This window comes from Typopeltis vanoorti, chromosome 18 (assembly GCF_054136105.1).
Source record: "Typopeltis vanoorti isolate ZY-2024b chromosome 18, IOZ_Tvanoo_1.0, whole genome shotgun sequence".
NCBI classification, from domain to species: domain Eukaryota; kingdom Metazoa; phylum Arthropoda; class Arachnida; order Uropygi; family Thelyphonidae; genus Typopeltis; species Typopeltis vanoorti.
The window spans coordinates 43,169,729-43,197,528 of NC_143566.1; the positions used below are offsets into that span (position 1 = coordinate 43,169,729).

General features: G+C 35.5%; 1 protein-coding gene across 5 annotated transcripts in view; it reads right to left on the reverse strand.

Moving 5' to 3' along the window:
* Window positions 1-27,800, reverse strand: part of CYLD (ubiquitin carboxyl-terminal hydrolase CYLD) — a 451,655-nt gene that overhangs the window by 193,006 nt on the left and 230,849 nt on the right. For all 5 annotated transcript variants that reach the window (XM_090407955.1, XM_090407951.1, XM_090407953.1 and 2 more), the window contains one exon: window positions 2,478-2,622. In XM_090407955.1, the coding sequence (XP_090264081.1) occupies window positions 2,478-2,622 (145 nt within the window). The remainder of the gene's footprint in view (window positions 1-2,477; window positions 2,623-27,800) is intronic.

Genomic DNA, 27,800 nt, shown 5'->3' on the forward strand with positions numbered 1-27,800 from the left:
CTCTTAAAAATAACATGAATGGCTGCCAATGCACACTGCATTCTACTTACATCGAGAGAAGAATAATATCATATTAAAAACGAGGATATTAGGAAAGAACTTGACATTGTCAGCATCCAGGAATGCATTAGCAGAGCTAATCTCAGGTGGTATGGTCACTTAAACAGAATGGGCGAAGAAAGATTAGCAAAACAAGTGTTCACTGCCAAGTTGGCAGCAAAACGACTCAGAGGAAGACCAAGATATAGGTGGATTGATACGGTACAAAGTGCCTTAGATGATAGAAATATAAGATCTGATAATGTTGGAGTCTTGACAAGTAACAGACTGATTTGGAGGAAAATTGTAGATGGGAAGTTAGTAATGATGTAAATTTTTCATGTAGTACTATCATCTCCTGTACACCCCTTGAGGGTACATGGCAGGAATTTGATGATGATGATGATGATATATATTAAAAAACTGGTTTTTGATGAAATTAGTGTTGTGGCTCTATAATAAAATTCGATCAACTGCAATTTAGTTGAAAACACTAGTTTACATTAAATCCCATTATTTGAAATAAAGGCTGTGATTTAAGCACATTTTCATGATGTGACTTGTAAAGACAAGTATGTGGGTGATTTATTTTATAAATATAGGCATTCTAAAACTTGATATTCTAGTAAGTGGCTAAGGAAAGTTTAGGAAGAGAACCTTGGGGAAGGAACAAACTGGGTTAAGGCCAATTATGGATTGTCAGGACCAGATTTTTATTTTTATACTACTAGTATTTTCACAGACAACCATGCACACGGCAGGATTTGAACCCGCAGCCTTTTTGGTCTTTGGTCACTAAGGAAATCATAGTGACATAACAAGAAACTGCATTTAAGTCTGGTAAATTTGGAAAAGATACATGATATGAAGAGAAAAGCTCTTTATAATGCTACATTTATATGGTATAAATGAATGTTCTTGGCAATCAAAGGAGTTAATGATATTAAATGACATGTTGGCTGGTTTCTGGTTTGTTGGTGTAAGGGGAGCAAAAGTACTGCACCATTACAAAAGTTACAGATGTATTCAAAGTAATAAAAAAAACATCTGAATAAGTAAATATGTAAGAGAAAACATATTTTAAACTATTAACCAATGGTATACACTACATATAAATCGTATTTATGACCAAATTTGTTTGTATTAATTCTTTTCAAAAAAACTTCATTCAATTTCTCCAATTCTGAAGATCTGCCTGAGTATATATAGCTCAGCCAGATTACTAAAACTGCATTCCTCAGAGAGGAATGCAGTTTTATTGGCCCTACATAACTGGCACTCCATCAGAACATGGCACGCATGGTAAGGCAAATGTTATATTGTTCCTACATTCAAGAGATGAACATATCAGCCCTAAATAGATTCTTCCTGCCACTGATTAATTAACCACTTTTATTAGCTGATTGTAGTTAGTATAGGACGGGAATGACAAAGGGCAGGTGGACAAAGTACAAGCCAAATCAGAGATCCCATTTCCCTTGATTCCAATATGGTTTGATATCCAGCACCAAACATCAAAATTAGGATCCTCATCTGATACAAAAATTGGAAAACATCATAAAGTACTAATAATATAGTTGTTTCTTAAACTGCTTTTGAAACAACTATATTCCGTCAAAATTGACTGAACATTATGTCACATAGAGGAGTTTTTTTTCTTTTCTCCCAAAGAGCTTTAGCATTTTCATTAATTGGATTTAACACTTCAAATCTGCAGGGCGAAGGAGAACTAAAGAAAGTCATAACTAAAGAAAAAAAATTATAAGAAACATTAGGACAAAATACTGGCCTTAACGTGTTTTATAAAAAGAATAGTTACTGACTTGGTGCAAAGGTTTAAGACTGCTGTGCTCTTGATATATATATATATATATATATATATAATATATGTGTGTGTGTTAAAGATACCAAGCAATTTTATAAACTAGGTTTTAATCCTTTTTTTTTTCCAAAATATCAGGATGAGAGTAAGATTCTACATCTTACTCTCATCCTGAGAATTTTATTCAATAAGGTCAAAGCATCTTGTGGCAACTTGTTTAGATAAAATTTATAAGCTCTGCATTACTTCAACCTTGGCATTTTTAGGTCTGGCTCCCACTGATGAGACCTCAATAAAGGTCAAAACTGGTCTGGGTAGTAGCCCTTGCCTTTAATGCATAGCATCATACATCTCCACAAGGGGATGTGCTTTGCATTAGGGGAAAATACTAAGGAAAGCAATTGGAGCTTACTCCACCTTTACCACGAGTTGCCTCAGACTTGCACTATGTGCAGGCGCAAACTTGATTTACTTGTTTGTTTGCTTACTTCGGAAGAAAAGGATTAAAACCTAGCTTATAAAATTGCTTGGTATCATTAACATAGTATATACCCAAGGTAAAAAACTTTCTACACACACACACACACACACAACAATCTGTAAATAGCAAACTTACCAGCACTTTTTCTCTTTTCAGATTCCAAGAACCTACTATCCTTACGGCACTGACTAAGTCGAATGAAAAAAGCCTTGCGAGGTGGGCACTGAAAATATCTACGACCACTGAATGTTCCATCAGTACAGCTTGAGCTCTCTTCCTCCTGAAAGAAAAGCCAGTAATATTTGTAAAAAGCTTATCCATAACACATATCAATTAAATCTAAGAATTTCATAATATGCATACCTGATTTTGGATAGAATGATACTTGTTTGTTCAGTGTAATAGTGCAAACAAATTTAATCTGCATAACTGGCACTATATGAATATGAATCTATCTATGATTACCCACATATTTATATTTTCTGCCTTCAAAATATCTGAAGTCAGCACGAATTCAGAAAAATAAATATATAATATTTACTTGAAATAAAATTAATATAATTAACATTTGCCTACATACACAAACCATCTCTTCACAGAGAAAGGATAACAGTATGCAAGGAAAGCAGCCACATACCTCACTATGGCATTAAGATATCTCAAACAGAAGAATAATTTTCAAAAGAAAAAATGCAGTCCCTTGTGAAACCTAAGTTGATATAATATATAAGTTTATTTTTGTACTCTAACAGATGTCCCAAGGAAGACACAATAGCATTACTGTAATTCTTTTTGATTTAGTGCTCAGATGTACATGTTCATCTGAACATAATTTTATATAATGCCACAGCATTTTGACTAATTTCTCACTACAAACACACATACATATATAAATAAATGATTTTCACATAACAAAATAATTCTGATTATTAATACCAATGTAACTCATAGACATGATGGACTTAGACTTACTATACATATAAAATTATGTAAAAATAATAATAAAGTATTTAATATAAGTGTTTTTATTAAATACTTTATTTTTCTTTACTTTATTTTGTTAATTTTTTTCTTAATTTACATATATATATATATATATAGCAAGTTCATTATGTATATGAATTACATTCGTATTAATAATCAAATCTACACCCCACCCAGGGATCAATTTCAGGAGATGACTTAACAGTTCGGTAAGTTGCATTTGAAGCATGCATAATTACAGGCCAGGGTGACCACATTTATAAAACCAAAAATCTAAACCCATTCATGCCGAGTTGATATGAACCAACGGTAAAACATTATTTTACAATACCTCCTATCCATGTCACAAGCTTATTTTGCATACCCATGCCTTTGAGTGTGTATAACAACTTTATTGTTTGGGTTGTATAAAAAGCCTTTCTACCACCAGAAACATCATATATCAACATACTGCACAGAGTTCTTTCTTCTACACAGCCTATTTATTGAATCATTTGTAACCGCAGCTCTGTCTGAGTTCACTCAGGCTGACAATCTTTATTCATGTTCTTAAAACAAAAATTACACAATAACCACATAATAAACTTTAATGAAAATACAGATATTTCATACTGAAAATAAGAGGACATCATCATCAGTGTGTAGAAACAACAAGCAAATCAAAGAACAGGAATACATGGTATATACAACAATTTGTTTACCAATTAAAAATGGTTGCTGCATGCTAGAAATTAATATTAATATTAATAAATAATATTAAAACTATATTAAAACTATTCTTCTATGGAGAAGATGAGCTTCATCCCACAGGATGCTGTGTTTAGTATCAACACTATACTGTGCCAGACCAGACTTTTGAGGTTTCATGTATTCAATGTAATAATGGTGTTCATTAATTATTTTTTTCATAGAACAGCCTGTCTGTCCAAAGTATGTCAAATTAAGTTCACAAGGAATCTGGTAAACCCCAGCTAAACATGGTGGTGAGAGTTTGCATTTTGTTGATAGAAAAATATGTGGTGATACTTCTTCAAAATTCTACCAATAGGGTCAGAGATACCAGAAATATAAGGGAGTCAAATCTTCTGGTCTCTCGCAGAATCCTTAAGCGTTAGAAAATAGAAGTCAATTATCTGTTAGATTTGATGAGGGTTGTAACCATTTAATTCTATTAAAGTTTTGATAGTGAGAAGTTCTTGTTGTAAGCTTGAAGGAGGACACACACATTATGTGTCTATCAATTAACGACTTCATAACACCAATTTTTTGAGAGGTATGATCAGCAGACTTTTGAGATGAATGTATCTGCCAGTAAAGGTAGGTTTTGGATAAATATTGGTTGACAAAGTACTGGAGGCCATGCAAGAAAGAAGGATGTCCAAAAAGATAAACTGTCAACATTTTCTTTTTTCATGGTGAACTGAACGTGTGGGTGAAGGATCTGATATGAAAAAGAGATAAATTCATTTTCAGAATGAGGTCAAACAGCAGAAATGCCACTGATGTAACGAAACCAAAGAGAGGATTGGCGATGAATGGATTGAGTACAAGATATCTTCCAGACGGTTCAAAAAATAGTTTGCCAAAGCTGGAGAGAGAACCACCCATGGCAGTGCCTTCAATCTGTTTATAGATCTTATTTTTCCAGCTGAAATATCCCGATTCTATAACAAACTCAAAAATCTTCACAATATCAGGAATGAAATCATCATATACTAAACTAACAATGTCAGATAATAGAATATTGGTAAATAGAGAAACAATATCAAAGCTGACTAACATATCTGGCTCTTGTATTTGAATATACTTGGTTTTTTTCAAAAAAAAAAAAAAAAATGTGTGGAATTCTTGATAAATGATCTGGATTGTTCCAAAATGAGCAGTTAATAAATGTGAAAGAAATTTAGCAATTCTATATGTGGGAGAGTCAATACAATTCACAATGGGTCTTACTGGACAATATTCTTTATGAATTTTTGGTAGACCATATAAACAAGAAGTCCTTCCAAAATGGGTGCATATCTCATACAAAAAAATATTTTCATTCCAGTTAACAACTTCATCAAGGAATTTACTTAAGTGTTTAATCTATGTTTTTGTAGGATTATAAATAATTTCTTGACAGGTGGAGATATCCTGTAAAAGGCAGTATATCTTCCGCTCATAGTTGGCCTTATCCATTACCACTACAGCTGTTCTTTTATCCACTTTTGAAATATATGATTCTTTTGTTTTAATGAAAGCAGTGCATGGAATTCAGTAGAAGTTAAATTACATGGTGGTAACTATAAATTTACATGTATGTCACAGTAATTAACTTTTTAATATGTAAATATTTTGTCTTCAAGTTTAATAAGACATCATCAGTACAGTTATTAAACAACAACAGGAATTACATTCAAAAAAGCACGTTAGTGTGCGTGCTTACATTGGAATCCCTCTATGTATACAGTAGCATGTTTAAGGATTAAAAACAATGTAATTTTTTTTAATGTAATTCTTGTTGTTGTTTAATAACTGTACATTTATTAAAGTTTATTTAGTGTCATTAAAAAGTAATTAACTATTAAAAAGTTAATAACTGTGGAATACATGTGAATTTATAGTTATGAATACAGGTAGCCCTTGTATAACGTGGTCAACAAATTGTAGTAATCCTTGTTCAACGCGATTTCGATATAACGTGGTCAACAAATTGTAGTAATCCTTGTTCAACGCGATTTTGATATAACATGGTCTACAAATTGGTAACCCTTTAACTTTTCATACATATTTTTCACCATGCGACTTAAAAATGAAACTTTATCTTCTTTAAATTTGTGTCAGCCCATATCGCGCATGTAGTTATAAGAAGCAAATTTATATTAGGAGAAATACCCTTTAGCATGCATGTACGTCAATTGTTTACCATATAAAGTGTTTATTGTTGAAAATTGTCTTCATTTTCTGCCAGGAAAGCGCATTAAAAATCATAAGTGTGTTAATCTCAAACTGAGAATTTCATTTTCTGGTGAGTTACATACAATATGTAATGCGTTTTTTTATATGTAAAAAATTTATTTTTATAGTAATGGCCACTTAGAGAGCTTTTGCGATATGGTTGAAAACGAAATTAGTGAATTAATTGATGGGGAAATAGATTTAAATGAGGAGGAACTGGCGCACTTAATGGATGACGTCGAACCAAATGGTGGGGAATGTTCTGCCGAAGATTTTGATTGTGATGAATCCGTTTAAAGAATTCAGTTTAAAGAAATTAGCAGAGGATTTGACTTACAAGAACGTCAGGAAGTTATTTTATGGATAATGATCCCTCAATGGAGCACTCTGGAAAATTCAAGAGACAAATGGATATTTGTTTAGCTCCACATTATTAACTTAATAAAAAATTGCAGCATAGTGGTAAGCAACGTCTTATTACTGACTTCTTCATAACTACACCAGCCGAAGTATGCAATGAGAATCATACAAATGATGTCCAAGAGATTTTAAGTGATGATGATGTCCAGCCAATCGTAAATAAAGAACATCTTCGAAATGCTAGTTTTGAATATAGTGATGACAATTAAAATATGCACTTTATTTTATTTTGCCTAAAACATTTATGCATTATGTGTGATGAAGTTTACGTACAATTTTTAATTTTTATAAGTTTATACTATGTATTTGTGTCATAGTTTATATGTTTTCTTAACTTACACGAATTAACTGAATTAAATAAAAATATTTTTTGTTGGATATGTCGTTGTTTATATAATTTAACAAAAATGATTTTGGAACATAACCCTACTTTTTCTATGTGATCCGAGTCTCGCATAATGCAATTTATATAATGCGGAATTTCTATGGAACCTAACATCTGTGTTATACGAGGGTTACCTGTACTCCACATGTTTCACTCTTTAGAACATGGAAGTAATCTGCTTCTAAAGAGTGAAACAGCAACTGCAAAGCATAGTTTATTAGCATCTTTGCTTAAAAAACATTTTTAATTGGTAAACCAATTGTTGTATGTACCTTGTAGTCCTGTTGTTTGATTTGCTCATTGTTTCTACACAATGATATGCTGTTATTTTCAGTACCAAATATCTGTACTTTCATTGAAGTTTATTATGTGGTTATTGTGTAATTTTGTTGTTTTATAGTTATGACACAGGTACCTTTAAAGATTAGATTTATTCATGTTCATTTTCACTTTAGTCAACTGTGTATTTCTTGAATATATTATTCAAATAAAATACATACCTTTAATTATTTATAATTATTTTATTAATAGTGTATATTCATTTTGTAAAATATTAACAATGTAAAAGTGGTCAAGAGTGAAATAACATACATACATACATACTAGTGAAATATATCCAGCAGCGAAATAATATAATATATATATATATATATTTTTTTTTTATATATATATATAAAAAGATAAGCCGAAATTTGAAACTTTTTTTTGTCTTACCAGTTTACAAGCTCTTATCAGCTTACCAGCCCGGAACTCAGGGGGTTGGAGCCCCCCCCCCCCCACCTCCCGCCCCAGTATATATATATATATATATATATATATATATATATATATATATAGTTCAAGGAGGAGGGCACTCCACACTACATAACTATAAAATTCCATCCACTGCCTATCAGTAGTGTTTTGGAGTGTGAACCTGATGTAGTCTGAAGTGCAGAAATATAGATTACGATCCTATTGTATAAGGCCTTGAAGGCGTCACATGGACTATCATGTACAAATTTGGTCACCGGATTTTTATGGTGATGAGGATATGTTAGAAAGGGTCCAGAGAAGATTCATAAAGGTGGTCAGTAGTCTTTGGAATGTGGAGTATGAAGACAGATTGAAGAAATGTAAATTGAAAAGCCTCATCGATACGAAGAGAAAGGGCAGGGGGTTGGGAATATGAGATAATCTGGGGTTATCATGTTGACATGGGAGAAATTTTTCATAGAATGGGGGGGGGGGTAATAGAACAAGAGACTATCCCTGGAAATTGTATAATAGGGTGTGAGCAGAGAAATGAAGGGCAGGTTCTTTCCATGGAAAGTGCTTGGTGAGTGGAATATTGCCTGAGTGTGTGTTTTGAAAGTAGGCACACTGAATCAGTTTAAGGCCATGTTTGGATGAGTTTTGAGTGTGATAGCATGTAGCACCCACAATTAGTCCCTGACTCCATGGAAGTCGGATGTTACTAATAATATTATTTGGCTGATTTGTATGTATTCAAGATAAAACCTGTTTCCAGGAAGAAAGGCCCTGCTACCTCCATTTGAGATTAGATAACCTGCTTTCACTGAAAAAGCTCAGACAGATTTCTTAAACATGATAAGAAAGTGATTTCTTAATCATTCAATCAAAATGCACGCTGTTGTGTAATTTCTTCAACAGTGCTATGGTGGCCTCAATACATATCAGTACACTCAATGGACAAAACATTAGAGATACGAGTGATGGGAAGTTGACACTGGCATTCCATACGCAGAGTGAATCGTATCCAAACCAATGCAGACAGTAGAAAGACAGACATTGGGGATTCCTAACAGTATATCGCAATTAACAAACACGGGTAAATGTGGCGTTCTTAGTAACGTTGATCATGGCCATATTATCGGCACAGGAAAGGTGAGTCATTCTATTGCCCAAATGATAAGAACCCTAGGATTCTCTGGGACAACCGTTTCAAGGGTCTGCTGCAACTATACCATCAATGGACACACCAGCACCCAGCAAGAAAGTGGTGGCTGACCACACCATTGATGACAGGTCGACGTAGACTATCCAGGCTTTTACAGACCAACTGTAGGGAAGGCGGTGCAAATCACTTCCCGTTTCAATGTCAAAGGTCCAAGCAGCATCAGTGAGTGAACGGTATGGCATACTTTACATTCCGTGGGATATGGGAGCCAAAGGCCTAATTGCATACCATGGTTGACTACTCGTCATCGGTGGTCATTGATGGTCCTGACACCTCACCTGGTGTCAGGACCATCAAAACTGGACATCTACAGAGTGGACTAGAGTCATGTGGTTTGATGAATCCTGTTATCAGTTGTACCAAGCTAACAGGAGGATGCAGATGTGTAGTCGACAACATGTGGTCATATCCCTGTCGACTCTGTGATGGTTTGGGGATCCTTCTCATGTGATACATTAGGTCCCTTAGTGGGTCTGGAGGGGTCCTTAAATGTTGTATGCTACCAGAATGTGCAGGCTGTTCACCTACACACTTTCATGGCCTTCATACATCCTTCAGCCAATAGTCTGTTTCATCAGTACAATGTGCTGCCCCACCAGGCATGGCTCGAGAAACACTCATCTGAGTTTGGGACTATCCGGTGGCCCCTAAGGTACTTGGATTTAAATCAGATCAAATAGCTTTGGGATGCCATAGAGTGAGACATCAGATCCATGTATCTGAGACTGACAACTAAGGTGCAGTTCTGGATAATGCTGTAACAGACATTGCTGGTATTTCCTCCAGCAACCCTCAGGTATCTAGTGGAGTGAATGCCACAGAGAGTACAGGCTGCTATTTATGACATGATCTCTAACATTTTGCCCATTGAGTATATATATATATATATATATATATATATATATATATACCAACTTCCTGACACAAAACCTAATAGTAATCCAGATGTGGGTATATCAAGGCCTTAAGAGGAATAACAACTTCCTTATTTCTACATGTTTTGCCTTGATTCTGCCCCTCATTTTTCCACTTTTTGATATCTGTCCAGCAGTCACCCTCTTATCCACTTAACCAGTGTCATGCCCATCCTCATTTGTTCTAATTTATGTTACAGAGTTCGATGCAGTATTCTGTTGAATGCCTTTGAAAAATCATCATGTAGTCATTTTACTCTATTATAAAAAGTTAGTAAATTACTAAGGCATGACTGACCCTTCACAAAGCCATGCTGGATTCTCTTTATGACCAATTATTCTAGAACTTTTACCACCATGCCTGAGATACTGATTGGTCTACAATTTACTACTGTAGTCTTAGAATCTCCCTTATGTAAGGGAATTACTTTGTCCTCTTTCCACTCACTAGCAAATCTACCATAGCTGACACTTAAATTAAAAGGCCTAGTCAGAGGCATTGCTAGTTCCCTTGCATATTCTCGCAAAACCCTAATCACACAGCTGCATTTACATCAAGATTCTGCAATATCCTAAGAACCTCCAATTCATCCACCTCTGTTCTCACATCAGTGTCTGTCACATATTGAAGCAGTAACCTCACTGGGAACTGGCATTGCCAGTTCCCTTGCACATTTTCACAAAACCCAAGTTGATACACCCATCTAATTCCTTAGCTGTATTATTTACATTGAGATTCTGCAATATCTTAAGAACCTCCAATTCATCCAACTCTGTTCCAACATCGGTGTCTGCCACATATGTTAAAGTAGTAACCTCACTAGGATGATATATCTTTGCAAAGTGGTCACTACTAACATCCTTCCCCTGCAGTGTTTTATGCCATGGCACAGATTTAAGCTTCTTCCTAAGCTTGTCATAATCACCTACCTAATGGTTCTACATATACGCCTTCTTGACAGAATATTCCTCATATTTTACAACCTCCCAAGTCAAGACCACATGGTCACTTTCACCAACTGGAGGCAATGTGGTCACCTTGGTTATGGATAACTCTTCTGAGCCTATGACCAGGTCCAATACTCTCCCATCCCAAGTCCCCCTCCATCACATGCTGCCTTAAGTAATTATCTTAGTAAGCGTATAAATTCTATTTTCTTCCAGCCATGTCATCTTTCCTCTTTCCAGTCTATATCTCCATAAATGAAGTCCCCCATAATAATCACTTGACCTGTACTCAATTTGGTGATGCATGTTTTCCAGCTCATGTGTGGAACTCCCTGGCCTATAGCAACAACCAAGTTGCTATAGGCCAGGGAGTTCCACAAGTTATCTCAAGTTGCTATAACAGCAACTTAATTTCACACCAGACTGTTTCAAACGAACAGCCAATGCCGACTATCTCTTATTCTTTTTGGCCACAATTCATTCACTATCATCAGCAGTATCCCCCCCCCCCCCATCCTATTTTCTCCATCTTCCCTGAAAATACTAAACCCTTCACATTCTATCCTTGTAAATACATCATCTGCTGTTAACCAAGTCTCACTATTGTCTATAACTTTTGGTGAGGTTGCACTAACCAATGCCAAAAATTCCTCCCTCAAGTCTCTATATACTGCAGCATCCCTTTACCCCCCCCCCACCTTTACTTTCTGAAATGACCATCCTACTCAATATTTTTGCTTGAGAGACTAGATTTCCAACTTGGTCATTCTCACAGTCACTCGCTTCTACCCTAATTGCTTAAGTTACCCTAAATTTGTGCTTCAGCATGCTCAGTGAACAACGCTCTCTCTAGATACCAACACCAAATCTAAGTTATTCAAGTATAAGCAAATAAAATTTGAATGTGAAGTATTTCAGGACTGAATTACTTGTACATAGAGGCTTATCCTTCATATCAATGGCTTTACATCCTACAATCTTATAATGCTATATATTATGGGAAGAGCCACTACCCAAACCAAGGTTAAAGTAATGCAGAAGTTCTATATTTTTCATATAAAAGTAGTGAAGAAGTGTATAAACTTATTATTAAATTACTCTGGATCAGAAAGAGAGATGGTGAAAGCTTATTTTTCATTTGGTTATACTATAAATTAAAGATGCCAAGAAAGTATACTCAATTTAATCCTTTATATCAGTGTAAGCAAACAAAGTTTGCATGTGAAGTATCTAAACAATTCGGCTAATGACTAATTAACGGGGAGTTGATTTTTCTAAGTGTTTGATCATTTATCCTTGAGAATCTTTCGTACAGGAAGAGGAAAAGATCACAAATCTTGAAGATGAAAAAAAAAAAAAGCAACATTTATATGTAATTTTTTCCTAGAAGCCATTAAAGGAGGATCCTAGACAGTATTTGAATTAAGATACCAAGGCAATTGATGTGAAGTCATTAGCCTGTATAAGTAGCCCAGTCGTGAAGATACTTCATGCACAAATGTTGTTTGCTACACTTAGATAAAGGAGTAAGAGAAAAATATAATTCTTTGGCATGTTTAATTTATAGTATAACCAAATGAAAAAAACTTTCAAGATCTATCTCTGATGCATAGCAATTCAAGTTGATACACCTTTTCAAATAAGTTGATATACCTTTTCACTACTTGTATATGAGAAATATCTGGTGACATATAATAATGTTCATTTTTGAGTTTGCTTCTTTCATGGTGTGTAGGGAGGCTCTGCTTGATAAAAGGTTTTTTTTTTTTTGCCTTAGTATAATATATTATAGAACTCAGCATTAATTCCACTGCATGTAACTTTCTGCTGAATCACTCCAAGATGCTGAGTTTTCTGTCTTGCATCTTGGAGTGATTCAGGTCAGGAGTAATGAGTTTAGTAGTGATCCTTCAGGGTCATTCAATGAGATTTAGTTTTGGTGCACTTTAATATACCTTAATAAAGGTCAAAACTGGTCTGAGTAGTAGCCCTTCCCATAATGCACAGCATTATATGCATCCGAAAGGAGGTGTGCTTTGCATTATGGGATAACAAGGCAACTGATTTGAAGTCATTACTCACTATATAAAAGTTGCCCAGTCATGAAGATGCTTCATGAGTGCAAACTTTGCTTACACTTGAATAAAAGATTAAACCAAGAATACAATTTCTTAGCATCTTTAATTTATAATATAACTAAAGGAAAAAGCTTTCAACTGCATCCTTCTGTTTCACCAGTGATTCCATCATTCAGTAAATATTCAAAGAACTATTAAAGATATTCAATATTCTGCAGAACATCATTTATGCATACAGATGTTGTACAGAAGTTTGTTTATATAAATCAGTATAAACTTAAATATTCTGTAGTGAATTAAAAACCAACAAGATACAAGTTTGTAAATTCTGCTTTTATAAAATGTTTTGTTTTCAGAAGTAATAAACCTAGCAACCTCTGCTTCAATCTCGGTTGTTAGTGCCTTTATATTGTGAGAACTGCACAACTAATTGCTTGCTTTTATATTATTATTATTATGGGCAACTCCAAGGAGTCCTTAGACTCATCGAGGGAGGCCCTAAACATCGTGTCACACAGTATCTATCATACTTTGCTTTGAACTCATTCACAATCATGACACCCACAACAGACTCTAACAGCTTATTCCACTCATTCACCACTCTCCAAGTAAAAAAACCTAGTTCAAACACTCTTGCTCAGTTTCCATGGATGGCACCTAGTTCTCCTACTACCAGATCTGTTCTGAAAAATTTCCTCTGAATTAATCTTGTAAAAATCCCTCAGTAATTTGAATGTCTCAATCATATCACCCCTTTTCTGCCTATCAACTAATTTCTGTAACCCACAGATCTTCAACCTGTTATCATAAGGTTTATTCCATAGACCAACTACAATCTTGGGCACTCGCCTTTGAATAGTCTCACCTCTTCCCCATCAAGAAGAAATCCTGGTGCCCAAATCTGGGCACAGTAGTCAAGAAGAGATCTTATGAAGGCTCGATAAAGAGGAACAATAACCTGCTTGTCAACATGTGTGTGTGTGTGTGTATATTATTATTATTATTATGTGACACCTCCAAGAAGTCCAAGGACTCATCGAGGGAGGACACCTACTCTACAACTCTCCATCTCCACGACTTAATCCACCAACTACAACAAATTGCCTCGTCTACATCAATCCATCTACTGCCCACTACCACCACTAGTAATTTCACAGACAATCACAAACATCCATGCCCACAGTGGGATTCGGACCCGCAGCCTTTTGGCTGAAGAGTGGATACGCTAACCACACAGCCAACCGGGCCAGCTTTTTTATATACATATATATAGTCATGCAATGTTTACATATTATGTTTGCATGCAGCATCAACATTTGTAAAAGATTTTCTTGCAGTGTTGTAGTTTAATGTTTAGCATTAAATGTAATATATTTTAGTATTATTAAGCTGTTTTTCATTTTTTGTAAATAGAGGTGTGAAAATTCAATTTACTACTGAGGAAGTTAAGATTGATTTTTGAGAATAAGTGACAATTGAAAATACATATATCTAGGATCTTACTTGTGTTCTTAGATTTCAGTATAGAAATCTGATACCACTGGCAGCTTATTTTTACAGTTAGCTTAATTGATGACTAGAATTTAATATATAAAAATTTCTACAAATAATAAGAGTTACAACTTTCACAAAAGGCACAATCAATGATCAGAATTTAATAAATGATAATAAATTAAACTTGTTATCAAGGGGGTGCTGAAGGGTCAAAGATGTATAACTGAGAGGAGACTTCCACATAGCCTTTAAAGGAATGCAGAAAACCGACCAGAGCTTCTGACCTAATGTCCAATCATCACCTTCTCATTGTATCTAGGTATCTACCTGAATACTGAACAAACAAGGATGAACTGGCAATTTCGGATTGAGCTGACATAATTGTATTCTTATTGGCTTAAACCAAAATATAAAATGATGGTATATGACAAAATTTCATAAAGACTGGAACATCGCCCAGTTAAACAAGGCCACCATTGTTTTCGCCAGAGAACCAGGGCGAACAGTGAAAAGTCAGCTACTGGAACAAATCTGAAAACACACCCCAACTCAACATCACCAGAGTTAAAGATTGATACTATCAACATAAAAAGCTTCAATGGCAAAGAAATGGAGCTAGTTGAGGAATTAGATAAGTACCAGATCAACATAATAGGGGTGACTGAAACAAAAATGACAAAAACTGGTGAGATCTGAGTAATAAATACAAAATATTATATTCAGGAAATGACAATCAAGGAAAAGAAGGAGTAGCCATAGTATGCAATACAAAATATGAGGCTAATCTTCTTGAATGGCAGGCAGTCTCAAGTAGAGTGATGTGGGCAAATATCAGAATGGGAAACTGGGCAATGAGACTTATTTGTGCCTATGGTCCCACAGAAGGTAGAAGTGAAAGAATTTTTTGAGGTTTTAGAGAGAGCAACTGACACAATGAAAAAGGAAAAGTTGGTCCTTCTTGGGGATCTAAATAGCAGAGTAAAAAATGATTGTAAGACATACAAAAATATTTTGGGAAAATTTGGAGAAAAGAGCAAAAATAATAATGACAAATACTTGTTGGATTTCTGCTCAGGACATGGACTGGTTATTACTAACACAATGTTCAAACATAAAAATGTACACAAATTCACATGGAGAGAAGAGGCAAGGAATAAGAAAAGTCTCATTAACTATGTTATTGTTGATAGTGATGTTATTTTCCTGGTGCAGGACATCAGAGTGTACAGAGGATTTGAAATTGAAAGTGATAACCATTTAGTGTTGAGCAGGATAAAATTAAATTTCATATTGAAAAAAGAACATATAAGAAAGTTTTAAAGTGAATAAAAGTTGAGCAGCTCTCAGATGTGAAATATAGACTAAAATACAACACAAACATTGTTCAAGAAAAAATGAAACAGTTCGCAAACAGGAACCAAACCTTGGAGATTCAGTGGAAAGCCCTGAAGAAAACACTAACTGATTCAGCCAGAGAGGCACGTGGTGAGGTTCTCTGCAAGGATAGAAAAATCAGAACTCCATTTTTGACGCAGGAAGTTAAAGAGGCAGCGAAAAAAAAGAAGAAAGTATATCAAAAGTTCCTGGTTAAATAAGTCAGCTTGTGCTCTAAGAGAATACAGAGACAAATGTAAGAAAGATAAACACTGTGTAAAACTTGCTAAACAAAAGTCATGGAAAGACTTTGGTAAGAACATAGAAAATAAATATCAAGAAGGTAGCAAGATATTCTGGAGGTTGCTGAAGAAGTTCAGAAATGGAGAAAAGAGAAAAAGACATGACAAAGGTAACATGAAAAGAAGAGAAAAAGATATCCTTGAAGTATGGAGTAATTACTTTGAAAAATTGCTAAATGAAAAAAAAACACCGACAATGCATGCAGTCAGGAATACATATACATACTTGAAGTAGAAAAAGCTATCAAAGGTCTGAAATATGGAAAGGCAGCAGGAGGAGATGATATATGACCAGAAATGCTGAAGTATGGAGGTATAAAAGTCTTATAGTGGCTGCACTGCATAGTTCAAAAGGCCTGGACAGAGGGACGAATTCCAAATGATAGAGCTCTCATAGTTCCCATATATAAAAAGGGAAATAAAACTGAAAATGTGAGAATTACAAAATTATTTCTTAATGTGTTTTCCTGGTAAGATTTATGCAAGTATAGAGAAAGAGTTGAGAAGGATTATGGAAGAAAAGTACAAGCTGGATTCAGGCCAAATGGCTGTCAGGATCAGATTTTCACTTTACGACAAATAGTCGAAAAAGCATGGGATAACAAAGATTTGTATTTAAGTTTTGTCGATTTGGAAAAGGCATATGATAAGGTGCCAAGAGAGAAGCTCTTCAATACGCTGCAGTTATATGGTGTCAATGGGGCATTATATCAAGCAATACTTAGTCTGTATTTGAGTTGTAAGTCAGCAGTCAGAATTGAAGGAAGTACAGGGAGATGGTTTAATGTTAATGGTGTGAGACAAGGATCTGTTATTCAGTTATTCATCATCTATATGGATCACATAATGAAGGAAAGTGGTATTAAACATGATATCAGAATTGGAGATGTTAATGTCAGCTCTTTGCTTTATGCGGATGATGTTATACTTCTAAATAAATCCGCTACAAGTCTGCAAGATTCTCTGACTAAATTGAATAGCTGTTGTAATAGATATGGTATGAAGGTCAGCAATAAAAAGACAAAGACAATGAAAATAGGCAGAATCATTGAAAATGTCAACTGTGTTTTGAATGGAGAACTTATACAACAAGTAAAACATTTCATCTACTTAGGCATGATTTTTAGTGAAGATGGTAAGTTAAATATGGAAATAGACACCAGAATCAACAAATCTGGCATGGTAGGAAGTCAACTGAATAAATTTATATGGAATAAGAGAGAAATTAAACTTATGAATCTGAGAGCTGGGTTAGCAATAAAACACTTGACCAAAGACTAGAGATCACAGATATGAGAGTCCTGAGAATGATTAGGGACATGAACAGATGGTCAATGGCAATATCATATTAAAAACGAGGATATTAGGAAAGAACTTGACGTTGTCGGCATCCAGGAATGCGTTAGCAGAGCTAATCTCAGGTGGTATGGTCACTTCAACAGAATGGGCGAGGAAAGATTAGCAAAACAAGTGTTCTCTGCCAGGTTGGCAGAAAAATGACCCAGAGGAAGACCAAGATATACGTGGATTGATACAGTAAAAAGTGCCTTAGAAGAAAGAAATATATATGATCTGATAATGTTGGAGTCTTGACAGGTAACAGACTGATTTGGAGGAAAATTGTAGACAGGAAGTTAGTAATGATGTAAATTTTTCATGTAGTACTATCATATCCTGTACATTCCCGTCCCCCCCCTTGAGAGCATGGCAGGAATTTGATGATGATGATGACTTGATATCAATAATTAAAGTCAAAATGTCTTTACAATTCAATTTCAAAAAAAAACCTCTGTGTATTTCTTGAATAAGTTATTCAAGAAATTTTATCATACTTTATATTTGTTTTGTAAAATACTGACAGTAAAAGTGGGCAAAAATCAATGTATCAGGGAACCAAAAAAGTTCGTGCGGTTTTTCATAATAAAAATTAAAACTGTAGAAATTTTATAAAATGTTTTATTCATTAAAATAAGCACGTTCACAATCTACAACTCTTTCTCAATGAGATACAAATTTGTAAATTCCACTTTTATAAAATGTTTTGTCTTTAAAAGTAATACACCTAGCAACTTCTGTTTCAATCTCTGTTTTATTATGGAACTGTCTATTTCATATGTGATTGTCTAGTGCCAAAAAAGGTGATAATTGCCTGGAGAAATGTCAGGAGAATATGGAGGATGAAGGAGAATCTTCTATCCTAAAGCGCAAATCTTCTCATGGGTAAGTTTTGCAGTATGAAGTTTTGAGTTGTCCTGTAAGAATAGTACTTTCTTCCGATTAATTAGTCCTGGCTGTTTCTGAAGTATCAAATTCTACACACGCTCGAGTTGCATTGAGTAGATCTCAGCCGAAATTGTTTGGCCTACAGTGAGAAACTTGTAGTGGACAATACTCGAGCCAGTTCCACCCCCCCACACACACACACAAAAAGCATAGTCTTCTGGGGATGAAGCAGTACCTCTGAAGTGTGCAGTACTGGATCGTTTGGTGACAATCAATATAAGTTTGCTTCCTGTTAAAGTACAAGATCCATTTTTCATCAGAAGTGAGCAAGTAATCCAAAAATAACTCATTTTTGTAATGTGAAAGAAGTGAAGAACAAATTGATCCCCTTTGAAGTTTACTGTCATCTGATGATGCATGCAGGACCCATTTGCTTAGCTTCCATGATTTTCCCAGTTGATGCAAGTGTAAACAAATTGTTTCACAACTCACATTAAACATTTTTGAAAGTTCTTGACATTTTAATGTAGAATTATTTTCAACAGTGACACATAATTCTTCATTATCAATAATGGAGGGTCTTTCTGAACCTGGTGCACTTTCAAGTAATTCATCACCAGAAACAAATTTTTTAAACCACTTCTGCACAGTACGTTCTGTCACCGCATCTGTTCCAAATGCCCCACATATCTTATGGGATGCTTCTTAAGCCTTCAAACTAGGTTTAAATTCTTAAAGCAAACAAGCCCGAATTACACCAAGTTCAACTGACATTTTAAAAGGGTTCAAATCGACAAAAAAAGAATACACACCAAGTTAGAGAACACTGACTGACTGACATATATCTGTTTCTAATGACATAATACTCTGCACTTTGCAAACCACTGCAAAGTAAAACAAGTCAATACTGTGAACTCTACTGAAAATCGCACAAACTTTTTTGGTTACCTGATATATATAAATAATTGTTTAAAGTATATGTATTTAGTTGACACCAGAGCAAAGCACTTCCAAAACCAATTTTCTTCAGTGTAGATAAAGAAATTTTAGACATATAAAGCAAGAAAATGCTGAAGAGGAGTGTGGTGTAATAATATTTCAGTGAAGTTTTGGAAAATATTTATCTCTGGACAAAAGAACATGTTGACAGCTATATTGCCAAACATGGATGTGACCAACAGAATCTGAATAGTGGTGTCACATAGCATTTTAACAAATGACAGAACAACAGAGGAGGATCACTTAAGGGTAAAAGCCAAATAACTGGGAGGAGACATTGACATCGCCTTTCAGGAATACAAGAACTGACTGGGGCTTCTGATCTAATGTTCAAACCTCACGTGGTGCACCCTGTTAGTAGGTGTACCACATGAATCTCAACATATATACTGGGTACTGAATGAAAGAGGATAGGCTGACAATTTGGAACTTAGCTGATGAAATTGTACACTTTGGTGGCTTAAACCACAAATGCATATGATGGTACAACATGATGAGATTTCGTGAAAGCTGGGGTGGTACCCAGTTGAACAAAGCCAATGTTTTCAATCAGGGAACCAGGACAAACAATGAAAATTCAGTTACTGGAACAAATGCCAACTCAACATATAGAAGAAAAAGAAGAGCAATAAATGCATCATCAGAAGAACTGAAGATCAGAACCATCAATATAAGGAATATTAATGGAAAGGAAATTGAACTTGCAGAAAAAGTCATGTGGACATAATTGGCATTACTGAGACAAAGAAGACAAAAACAGGTGAGATCTTACTAAATAATAAGTATAGGATGTTACTTTCATGAAATGATGATCAAGGAAAGGAAGGAATAGTGATAGCATTCAACAACAAACATTGAACTTGCAGAAGAAAAGTGCCATGTGGACATGACTGGCATTACTGAGACAAAGAAAAACAAAAAAAAGGTGAAATCTTACTAAATAAGAAGTACATGATGTTATTTTCAGGAAACGGTGATCAAGGAAAGTAAGGAGTAGCAATAGCATTCAACACCAAACACGAAGATAAACTTCTTGATTGGAAGGCGGTTTCAAGTAGAGTTATGTGGGCAAACTTCAAAATAGGGAAATGGACAATGAAACTTATTTCTGCCTATGGTGCCATAGAAAGTCCTTCTATGGAAGAAGTGGAGAAAATTTTTGAGTCATCAGAACAGGAAACTGACATAAATGGAAAAAGTGATCCTTGTTAGAGATCTGAGGGCAGAGTATTAAACTAGGCAAAGAGGAATATTTTATGAAAATTTGGAGAAAAGGGAAGCTAATAATTATGTAAGTATTTATTATTATTACATGACACCTCCAGGGAATCCAAAGACACCAAAATCCTCAATGCCAAATTCTATCATGGCTTTCCTCAGATTATGACACTCAATCAGTAACATTTATTTCTCATTTCAAAGTGTTTTTCAAAGAAAAATAAAGTCATGCAACTCCTGGTAAGTAGAGTATCAAGGAAGTGAGGCTAACTGCATGGCAGAGAACTTATATAAAACATGTTAAGTGAACAGAAAAAAGGTGAAACAAAGCATAAGACTCCAATGTGAAGAATCTTCTCAGAAATAGGAGTTGTGCTAAGAATATTTTCTCAGAATCCTTGAAGGCTGATAAACTGTGGAGAACAGTCTATGAAGTTCTAGCAGAATACAAACATCCTTGTAACAAAGGGAAATATCACCAGCTCAGCTGTAACTAATGTTATTATAGAGAATTACTTCCACCACAAAGAAGTAATTCCCTTCCTCAATCACACTGAATGTAGTTCAGCAAAGATTTCTTGTATACAAATCTTTCTAATATATAAATGCACATCAAGATTTCTTGATGTGCATTTCTATATTAGAAAGAAAATAATACAACATTAGCATATAGGTACATTAAACTTTGGCACATTATGTTTAAACTTTAACAGGTAATATTCTCGCACACTAATGTATGGATTATGTTAAATGATTAAATGTTTGTATACTACGAACTGTCAAAACTTAACCCTGCATTAGCTAGACCTCAAGGACTGTAAATTGAATGTTGAGATCTGATGCTACCAGTAAGGTAATTTGAATTATGTTTAAAAAAAAAGTCAGCTGTGAAAATTAGTTGACTTAATGATTATGTATAACTCTACTTGTGCTTGAATGTTAAATTTTAATGCCAATTAAGCTGTTTAATAACTGTGATAAATATTAATTTGTAGTTGATGAGCTATTTAAAGCATGTATTGGAAGTGGTAATTTGCTTATATTAAACTGTTATTATTGACTATTCTTTTATCATTTTTAAAGAGTCTGAACAGTCACCTTGCAATTTGCACCATTTAGTAAAAACCAAGGTAAGACTGACACCAAAACCTCCAAAGACAGCTCCATCACACTAGACTGAATGTCACAGTAATCCCAAGATTCACAAATGAAACATCAAAAATACTAGATGCGCTTTTAGAGATTGATGAGAAGAACACACCTGAAATGTTCTGGAAGTGAGTCAAAGACATACAAGATTAAGCAAAGAAACATCTAGGCCAATTAGAAGACAAAGAGGTCCATGGATCTCAAGAGTAAACATAGGATCTGATGAAGAGATGGCAGAAACAAAAAGGTAGAAAAACATAGACACGGGGATTTGAATATGCTTTAGCTCAAACCCCTAAATGTTCAGAGTTTGGAGTCGAATAGATTAACCAGCATCCTTCATATTCACACATGGTTCAAGTAGAGGACTATTAGTGACCAGCTCAGTTCGGTAAAGAGAAATTCAAAGAAATACATATAGAAAGGACATTATGCAAAAACAGTGTCTATTTGAAATGGACTGAAGGCAGGGAGAGGGAGAGAGGGGGGTTGTTTGTTCAGGATACAAATGAGCATCTTGGATTTGTAAAGTGTTTGGAGTTGAGCAGAAGAAAAGTATTTTACAAAGGAAAAGAATACCAAGAAAAGTCTACTGCAGAGGCCATGAACATGATGTGTTTATGGATAGATGTAAAAGTCAATCCAAGAAGAGAAAATTGATCTTGGTTTTTGATGAATGAAGTGTTATCAAAAGTGAGGGAGTAGAGAAGCAAGGTCATTCTTCTAAGAAATAACGTGGAACTGTCTTTACGTAGGATTAAACTTTACTAAATTATTTTCACCTCACTTGAGAATGGCTAGAAGAGGAATTGGGGCATAGAAAATCTTGAAGTCTGAGCACAAGGTTTTGTAAATGAAGAACCAGGCTATGAAGAGAACTGGATGGTAATAAGGGAAAATCATTGATATATAGGAGCGAGAAAGCAGGTAAAAGCACAAAGCATTAGGGTTAATCCAGCAATGATAATCATCTGCCATGACAAACAATGAATGACCATAAAGGAAGATGACATTCATTTTACTCACAAAGGATAGAACAAGATGGTAGTTCAATAAGAAGGCCTTGATGCAAGATTGTTCAGTTCAAATGCCTTGGAAATATCAAGAGCAACCACATGAACTTCTCCAAATCTTTCCATGGATTGTGTTAAAAGGTGGTTAAGTTAAGTAAGAGGTCTGCTAGAATGAAAATGATGGGATCCATATTGGTGTTCCCTAATTAACTCATGGGTCTCTTGGGAATGAAGAAGCTAGTTATTGATGAATTGCTCAATCACTTTCGATACCGAGGGAGGTGAGGGCAATAGGACAATAGTTAATGGTAGACTTTTATCTTCCTTTTTTAGGAACAGTCTATAATTAAATGCTTGCTTCAATATTGTTAGAAGCTAGATAATTAAAACAGCTTATAAAGATAATAGAGGATTGGGAGCACAAGCTCTTAATACATACAACTGGAGGAATATCTCGGCCAGATGATTCATCAATATCAAGCTATTACATATTTTTGTGATTTCTTTCTGGCAACAGATCAGAAGAGACATATTGTTTGTGGTTTATGGAAAAGTAAGAGATAACCGGCCTAGTTGGGTGAGTGGTTAGAGCAGTCACTCTCCAACCAACAGGATGCAGGTTCAAATCCAACCATACATATCATATTTGTCATTATTTTTAGGTGAGAGATTAATTTTGTAAAGATATTTAAAAAAAAATGGTTTAACACATGCAAAGGAGATTAGGATTTATTTACAACTTCTATATCTGTGTAGCTCAATGGAAGCGTCATTTGCATTCCACGGCACTTAACTGCATGAAGGAAGACTTGGGTTCAAATCTGGTTGCTGACTAGAGAAACATTTTTCTAAGCCTTTTTTCGACTGGTTCCCAAGTTAGTCGATCTCTCGCACAGGCAAGCAGGTTTTATCTCTTGGAAACTTGGATTTTTTGTCCGATAAACACAAGAAAATCAACTGTTGAACCCACACTATTTTCAAACATTAAAAAAAATATGTTGTGTTAGGGTTAGAGACCACGAGATGGTGGCACTTGTTAGCTGTCTCTTCATTGTGTGCCAGTTAAATTAATGATAGCCTTGGGCCAGCTATCTCTAATTGGCTACTAGTGGAGATTGAACTGCCCACTCGGTTTTCAAAAAAGTTAGATAGGGCTAAAATGGTCTCGCCTACTCCCTATATGGGAATATAAAAGGCGTTAGCAGATTTTTATATATATATATATATATATATTTTTTTTTTTGTTCACTGTAACATCAGCATCATTCAGGGAGACAGCAAAAGAATTGGTAATGCCATTTAAAATATTAACATAATAATGATTCAAACAGAATGAGTCACACTTTTATTCATTTCAGTTGCAGGTGAGTGGGCAGGAGATTACCTGGCTGCGACTAAGACAAGTGAAAGTAATACTCAGTCTGCTTGAATCATTCTTATGTTAATATTTTTAATGTTGTAAACAATTCTTTTGCTCTGTTCCTGAAGGATGCACATGTTACAGTGAGCAAAATATATAGGAGTCATAAATAAATTCTAATTTCCTTTACATGTGTTTAAACTTTTTTTAAAATACATCATTATGTCTATCACACATTTCTATAAAACATCTAGTAGGAGATTAACTTCACAGTCTGGTGTGAGATCCCTGTCCACTTACTGGAGGCTTGAAAGGTTTGAAAAAGTTCCATGTTCAGTTTCTAAGACACAGTTTTCAGAATATGTAAAAAATAAATAAAAATACAAAATAATATAACAATTAAAAAAATCCTTGACCCAATTGCAGCACAAATGTACTATAGGTTTACAAAAATCTTTGTGGATGGGAATCATAAAAAGCCTTGGTAAGCTAAACAAGAGTTGGAGGAGGAAGATTGATGCCAAGAGGCCTTATCTTTAGATGTTACCACTGTTCCATCAGAATGTCTGCAAGAGAGAGAGAGATGGAAAAATCATAGGGCAGAAGTTTGCACAACAGCCTTGGCAAGGGATCAGATGGCTCACCTGCCATTTGAGCAAGTGGCAAGCTCAGGGCTTGTGGTCCTTACAACGTCTACTTTAAATGTGATGATAATTTTTTGCAGCCATTAGGGGCTGCCATGTAAGCTGAGAGAGAGAGAGGTTGGAGTCTTTAGTTCGAGCCATTGAGCGTATGCTGCATTATTACCTTGGACTGCTTTGGCACATTTGTTGGAAAACCAAGGATTGGATAACGGTCAGGGATGTTGTGTGGAAGTAGGGAATAAGGACACTCATTCCAGCAAGAATAATTTCAGTTGTTAGATCAGAGCAAATGCTTGGATTATATCTCAGAAAACAAGCATAGAAATCTGGTCATCCCAGCTGGCATCACTGTAGTGCCAGAGGATAAGAGCATGGAGAATGATTGGAAAGAGGATGATCTGTAGAAAAGCATGGAGAAGGTTGGTTAAGAAAAGGTCCAGGGTGTTGGGAGAATGATGAGGATTACTTTCAATTCTAGTAGGTAAGTGAACAAGTTGCATTAGATCATTACCGTCAGCAAATAGTTCGACTTCTCTTCTAGTTTATCCTGTGATGTTAGAGAAGAGAAGCCAGTCAGAATTGTGAACTTTGAAATCTCCCAGAAAGAGATTATCTCGCTTTTGGGTAATTGGACAGTACACGATGAATTTTCAGATATAAATAATACAAAAGGTTAGTACAGCACATGGCAGCAAATGAAAGCAACAAAATGAGGCAAAGAAATCATGAAACAAAGCAGATCATATAAAGGAGGTTCTAGGTCTGATAATAATATTTGCATGAAATATTAGATCTGAAAAAAGTGCATGTTTGCCGTTTTTATGGAAGGTATCACCTGCAATTAGAAAAATGACTGAAATTGCAAGGTCAACTTTCAACAGTATGAAAAATCTACTAACATCTAGAGAATTAAATCTGAAAACAAGACTAAGAATCTCCAAATGCTACACATATGGTCTACATTATTATATGGAGTAGAGACATGGACCCTCTCCAATCTGAGTGTGAAAAAACTGGAGGCCTTTGAAATGTGGATGCTGTGAAGAATTATGAGGATATCATGGAAAGACAAAAAGACAAATGAAGAGTGGACCTATCTCTCATATGAGGAATGCAGCAGAGAGGCACAGAATAGGACATGGTGGAGACACCTGACAGGACAAGATCATGCATGAGAGATGTGGAAAATTTAGATGAGGTGTAGTTATAGAGGATTTGGTTGAGAATCAATGATGAGTAACGACAGATCGCATGTAGATGTCTGTGGCATTGAGGTTGGTACTAAGCCCCCAAATATTGATGAAGTCTTTTATTGATTTTTTGAAAATTTTTGGTTTCATTTTGTTTTGTTTTGATTTTTTTTTTTTTTTTTTGAGAGAGATTTTTTTTATGCTGTCTTTCATGATAGTAGAAACTGGAGAATAGGTATGCAATACAATAGATTATGGAATCTTATGCAGAATCCAATTCAAGCATGGCCTTGGCAGTGTCTCCTGCAAGCTACCATACTCAGACTCCCTCGGGCACAACCTGGTAGTATAAGAATCTTTAGCAAGTTCAGGAAGCCTCCTGAAGCATTATGAATAAATTTGGTCCCATGTGCAATCTAGAGGCCAACTTGCAGGAACCATTTTAGATCTCTATATGAATAAATATAGTGTGGTAAGTGTGCCTAGCAGAGACAAAACCACCTGCACTGCATTAAGAAGAAAGGGAGAGTAAAGAAAAAAATCAGAGACCCAACTCTGGAGATGAAACATGGTAATAGCCACTTCATACCTCCAATAAGCAAGGTAGGTGTTTCAATGGGCAATCAAAGTGAGTCTTTCACCAATAAACTCAAACAACTTTAAGAATCCTCCTTCTTGATATAGTTATCCTATATCAAGTCAGCTATATCACCATTTTTCATGTTTAAAGACTAAGTGCATTTCTAATATATTTTAAAAGTGTAAGCAAACAAGTTTGCAACAGAACTATTTTCAGGACTGAGGCAACTCATATATAGAAGCTTATGACTTCACATCACTTGCCTTAGTATCCCATAATGCAAAGCACAGGTATGTATAATGCTATGCATTATGGGAAGGGGTCACTATCCAGACCAGTCTCGAACTTTATTGAGATCTCTTCCGTGGGAGCCAGACCCAGAGGTGATACCAAGGTTGAAGCAATGCAGAAGTCATATTTTCGTATATGAGTTGTCAAAAGGCGTCACACCTTATTATTAAATTACTCTGGATTAGAGATAGTTGTTGGAAGTTTTTCTACTTGGTTATACTTCAGCCCCAGCAAAGACTGTTTCTCCTTTCCCACTATCTCCTACCTCGCTTTTACCACAAGTTGGTGCTTGGTAGGACATATATCTCGGTACTATCCCGAATGGACAGGGCTATCCATTCAGCCATGAGATCATGGTTCCAACTGCCGCCTGACACCCCTACTGCATATTTCCATGTGAGGGTGAAGAATGGTGGACTCAGGGTTCCATGTCTGTGGCTGTCAAGAATCATGAAGTTAGAACTATCTTCTTCCCCTATCTGCAGAGAGGCTTTCTATAGCCCATTAATACAAGAAGACTTTAGGCAGGCTAGAGGCTGGTCCCATTATCAGGGAACTTTAATTGAGTCAGCACCCACAGAACACAAGAGGTGGACATCTCTGTTGCACTGTTCTGTAGATGGAGGCCAGATATGACTTCAAAAGTCATATCTGGTGCCTCCACAGCATGATCGGGTAAGGGATGGCACCAGACTCCTTCCAGGGTTCGAGTATATTGACCTTATCAGGACGAGGATCAATGCCCTGCCTACTCGAGTCCACACAGCTCGATGAGGTAGCGACGACTCAAACTGTAGGGCTGGTTACCACTGCAGTGAGACATTGTCTCATATAGCCCAATGTTGCTTCTGCACCCATGGAGTCCGCGTGTGGAGGCATGACTCCATGGTCTCCATTCTGAACAACTGCTTTAAGAACAAAGGTCACCATCTCTTTTAGTGATTAAAAGAGATGGTGACGTTTAGGTAGTTGATGCCTAGGTGGTGGGAACA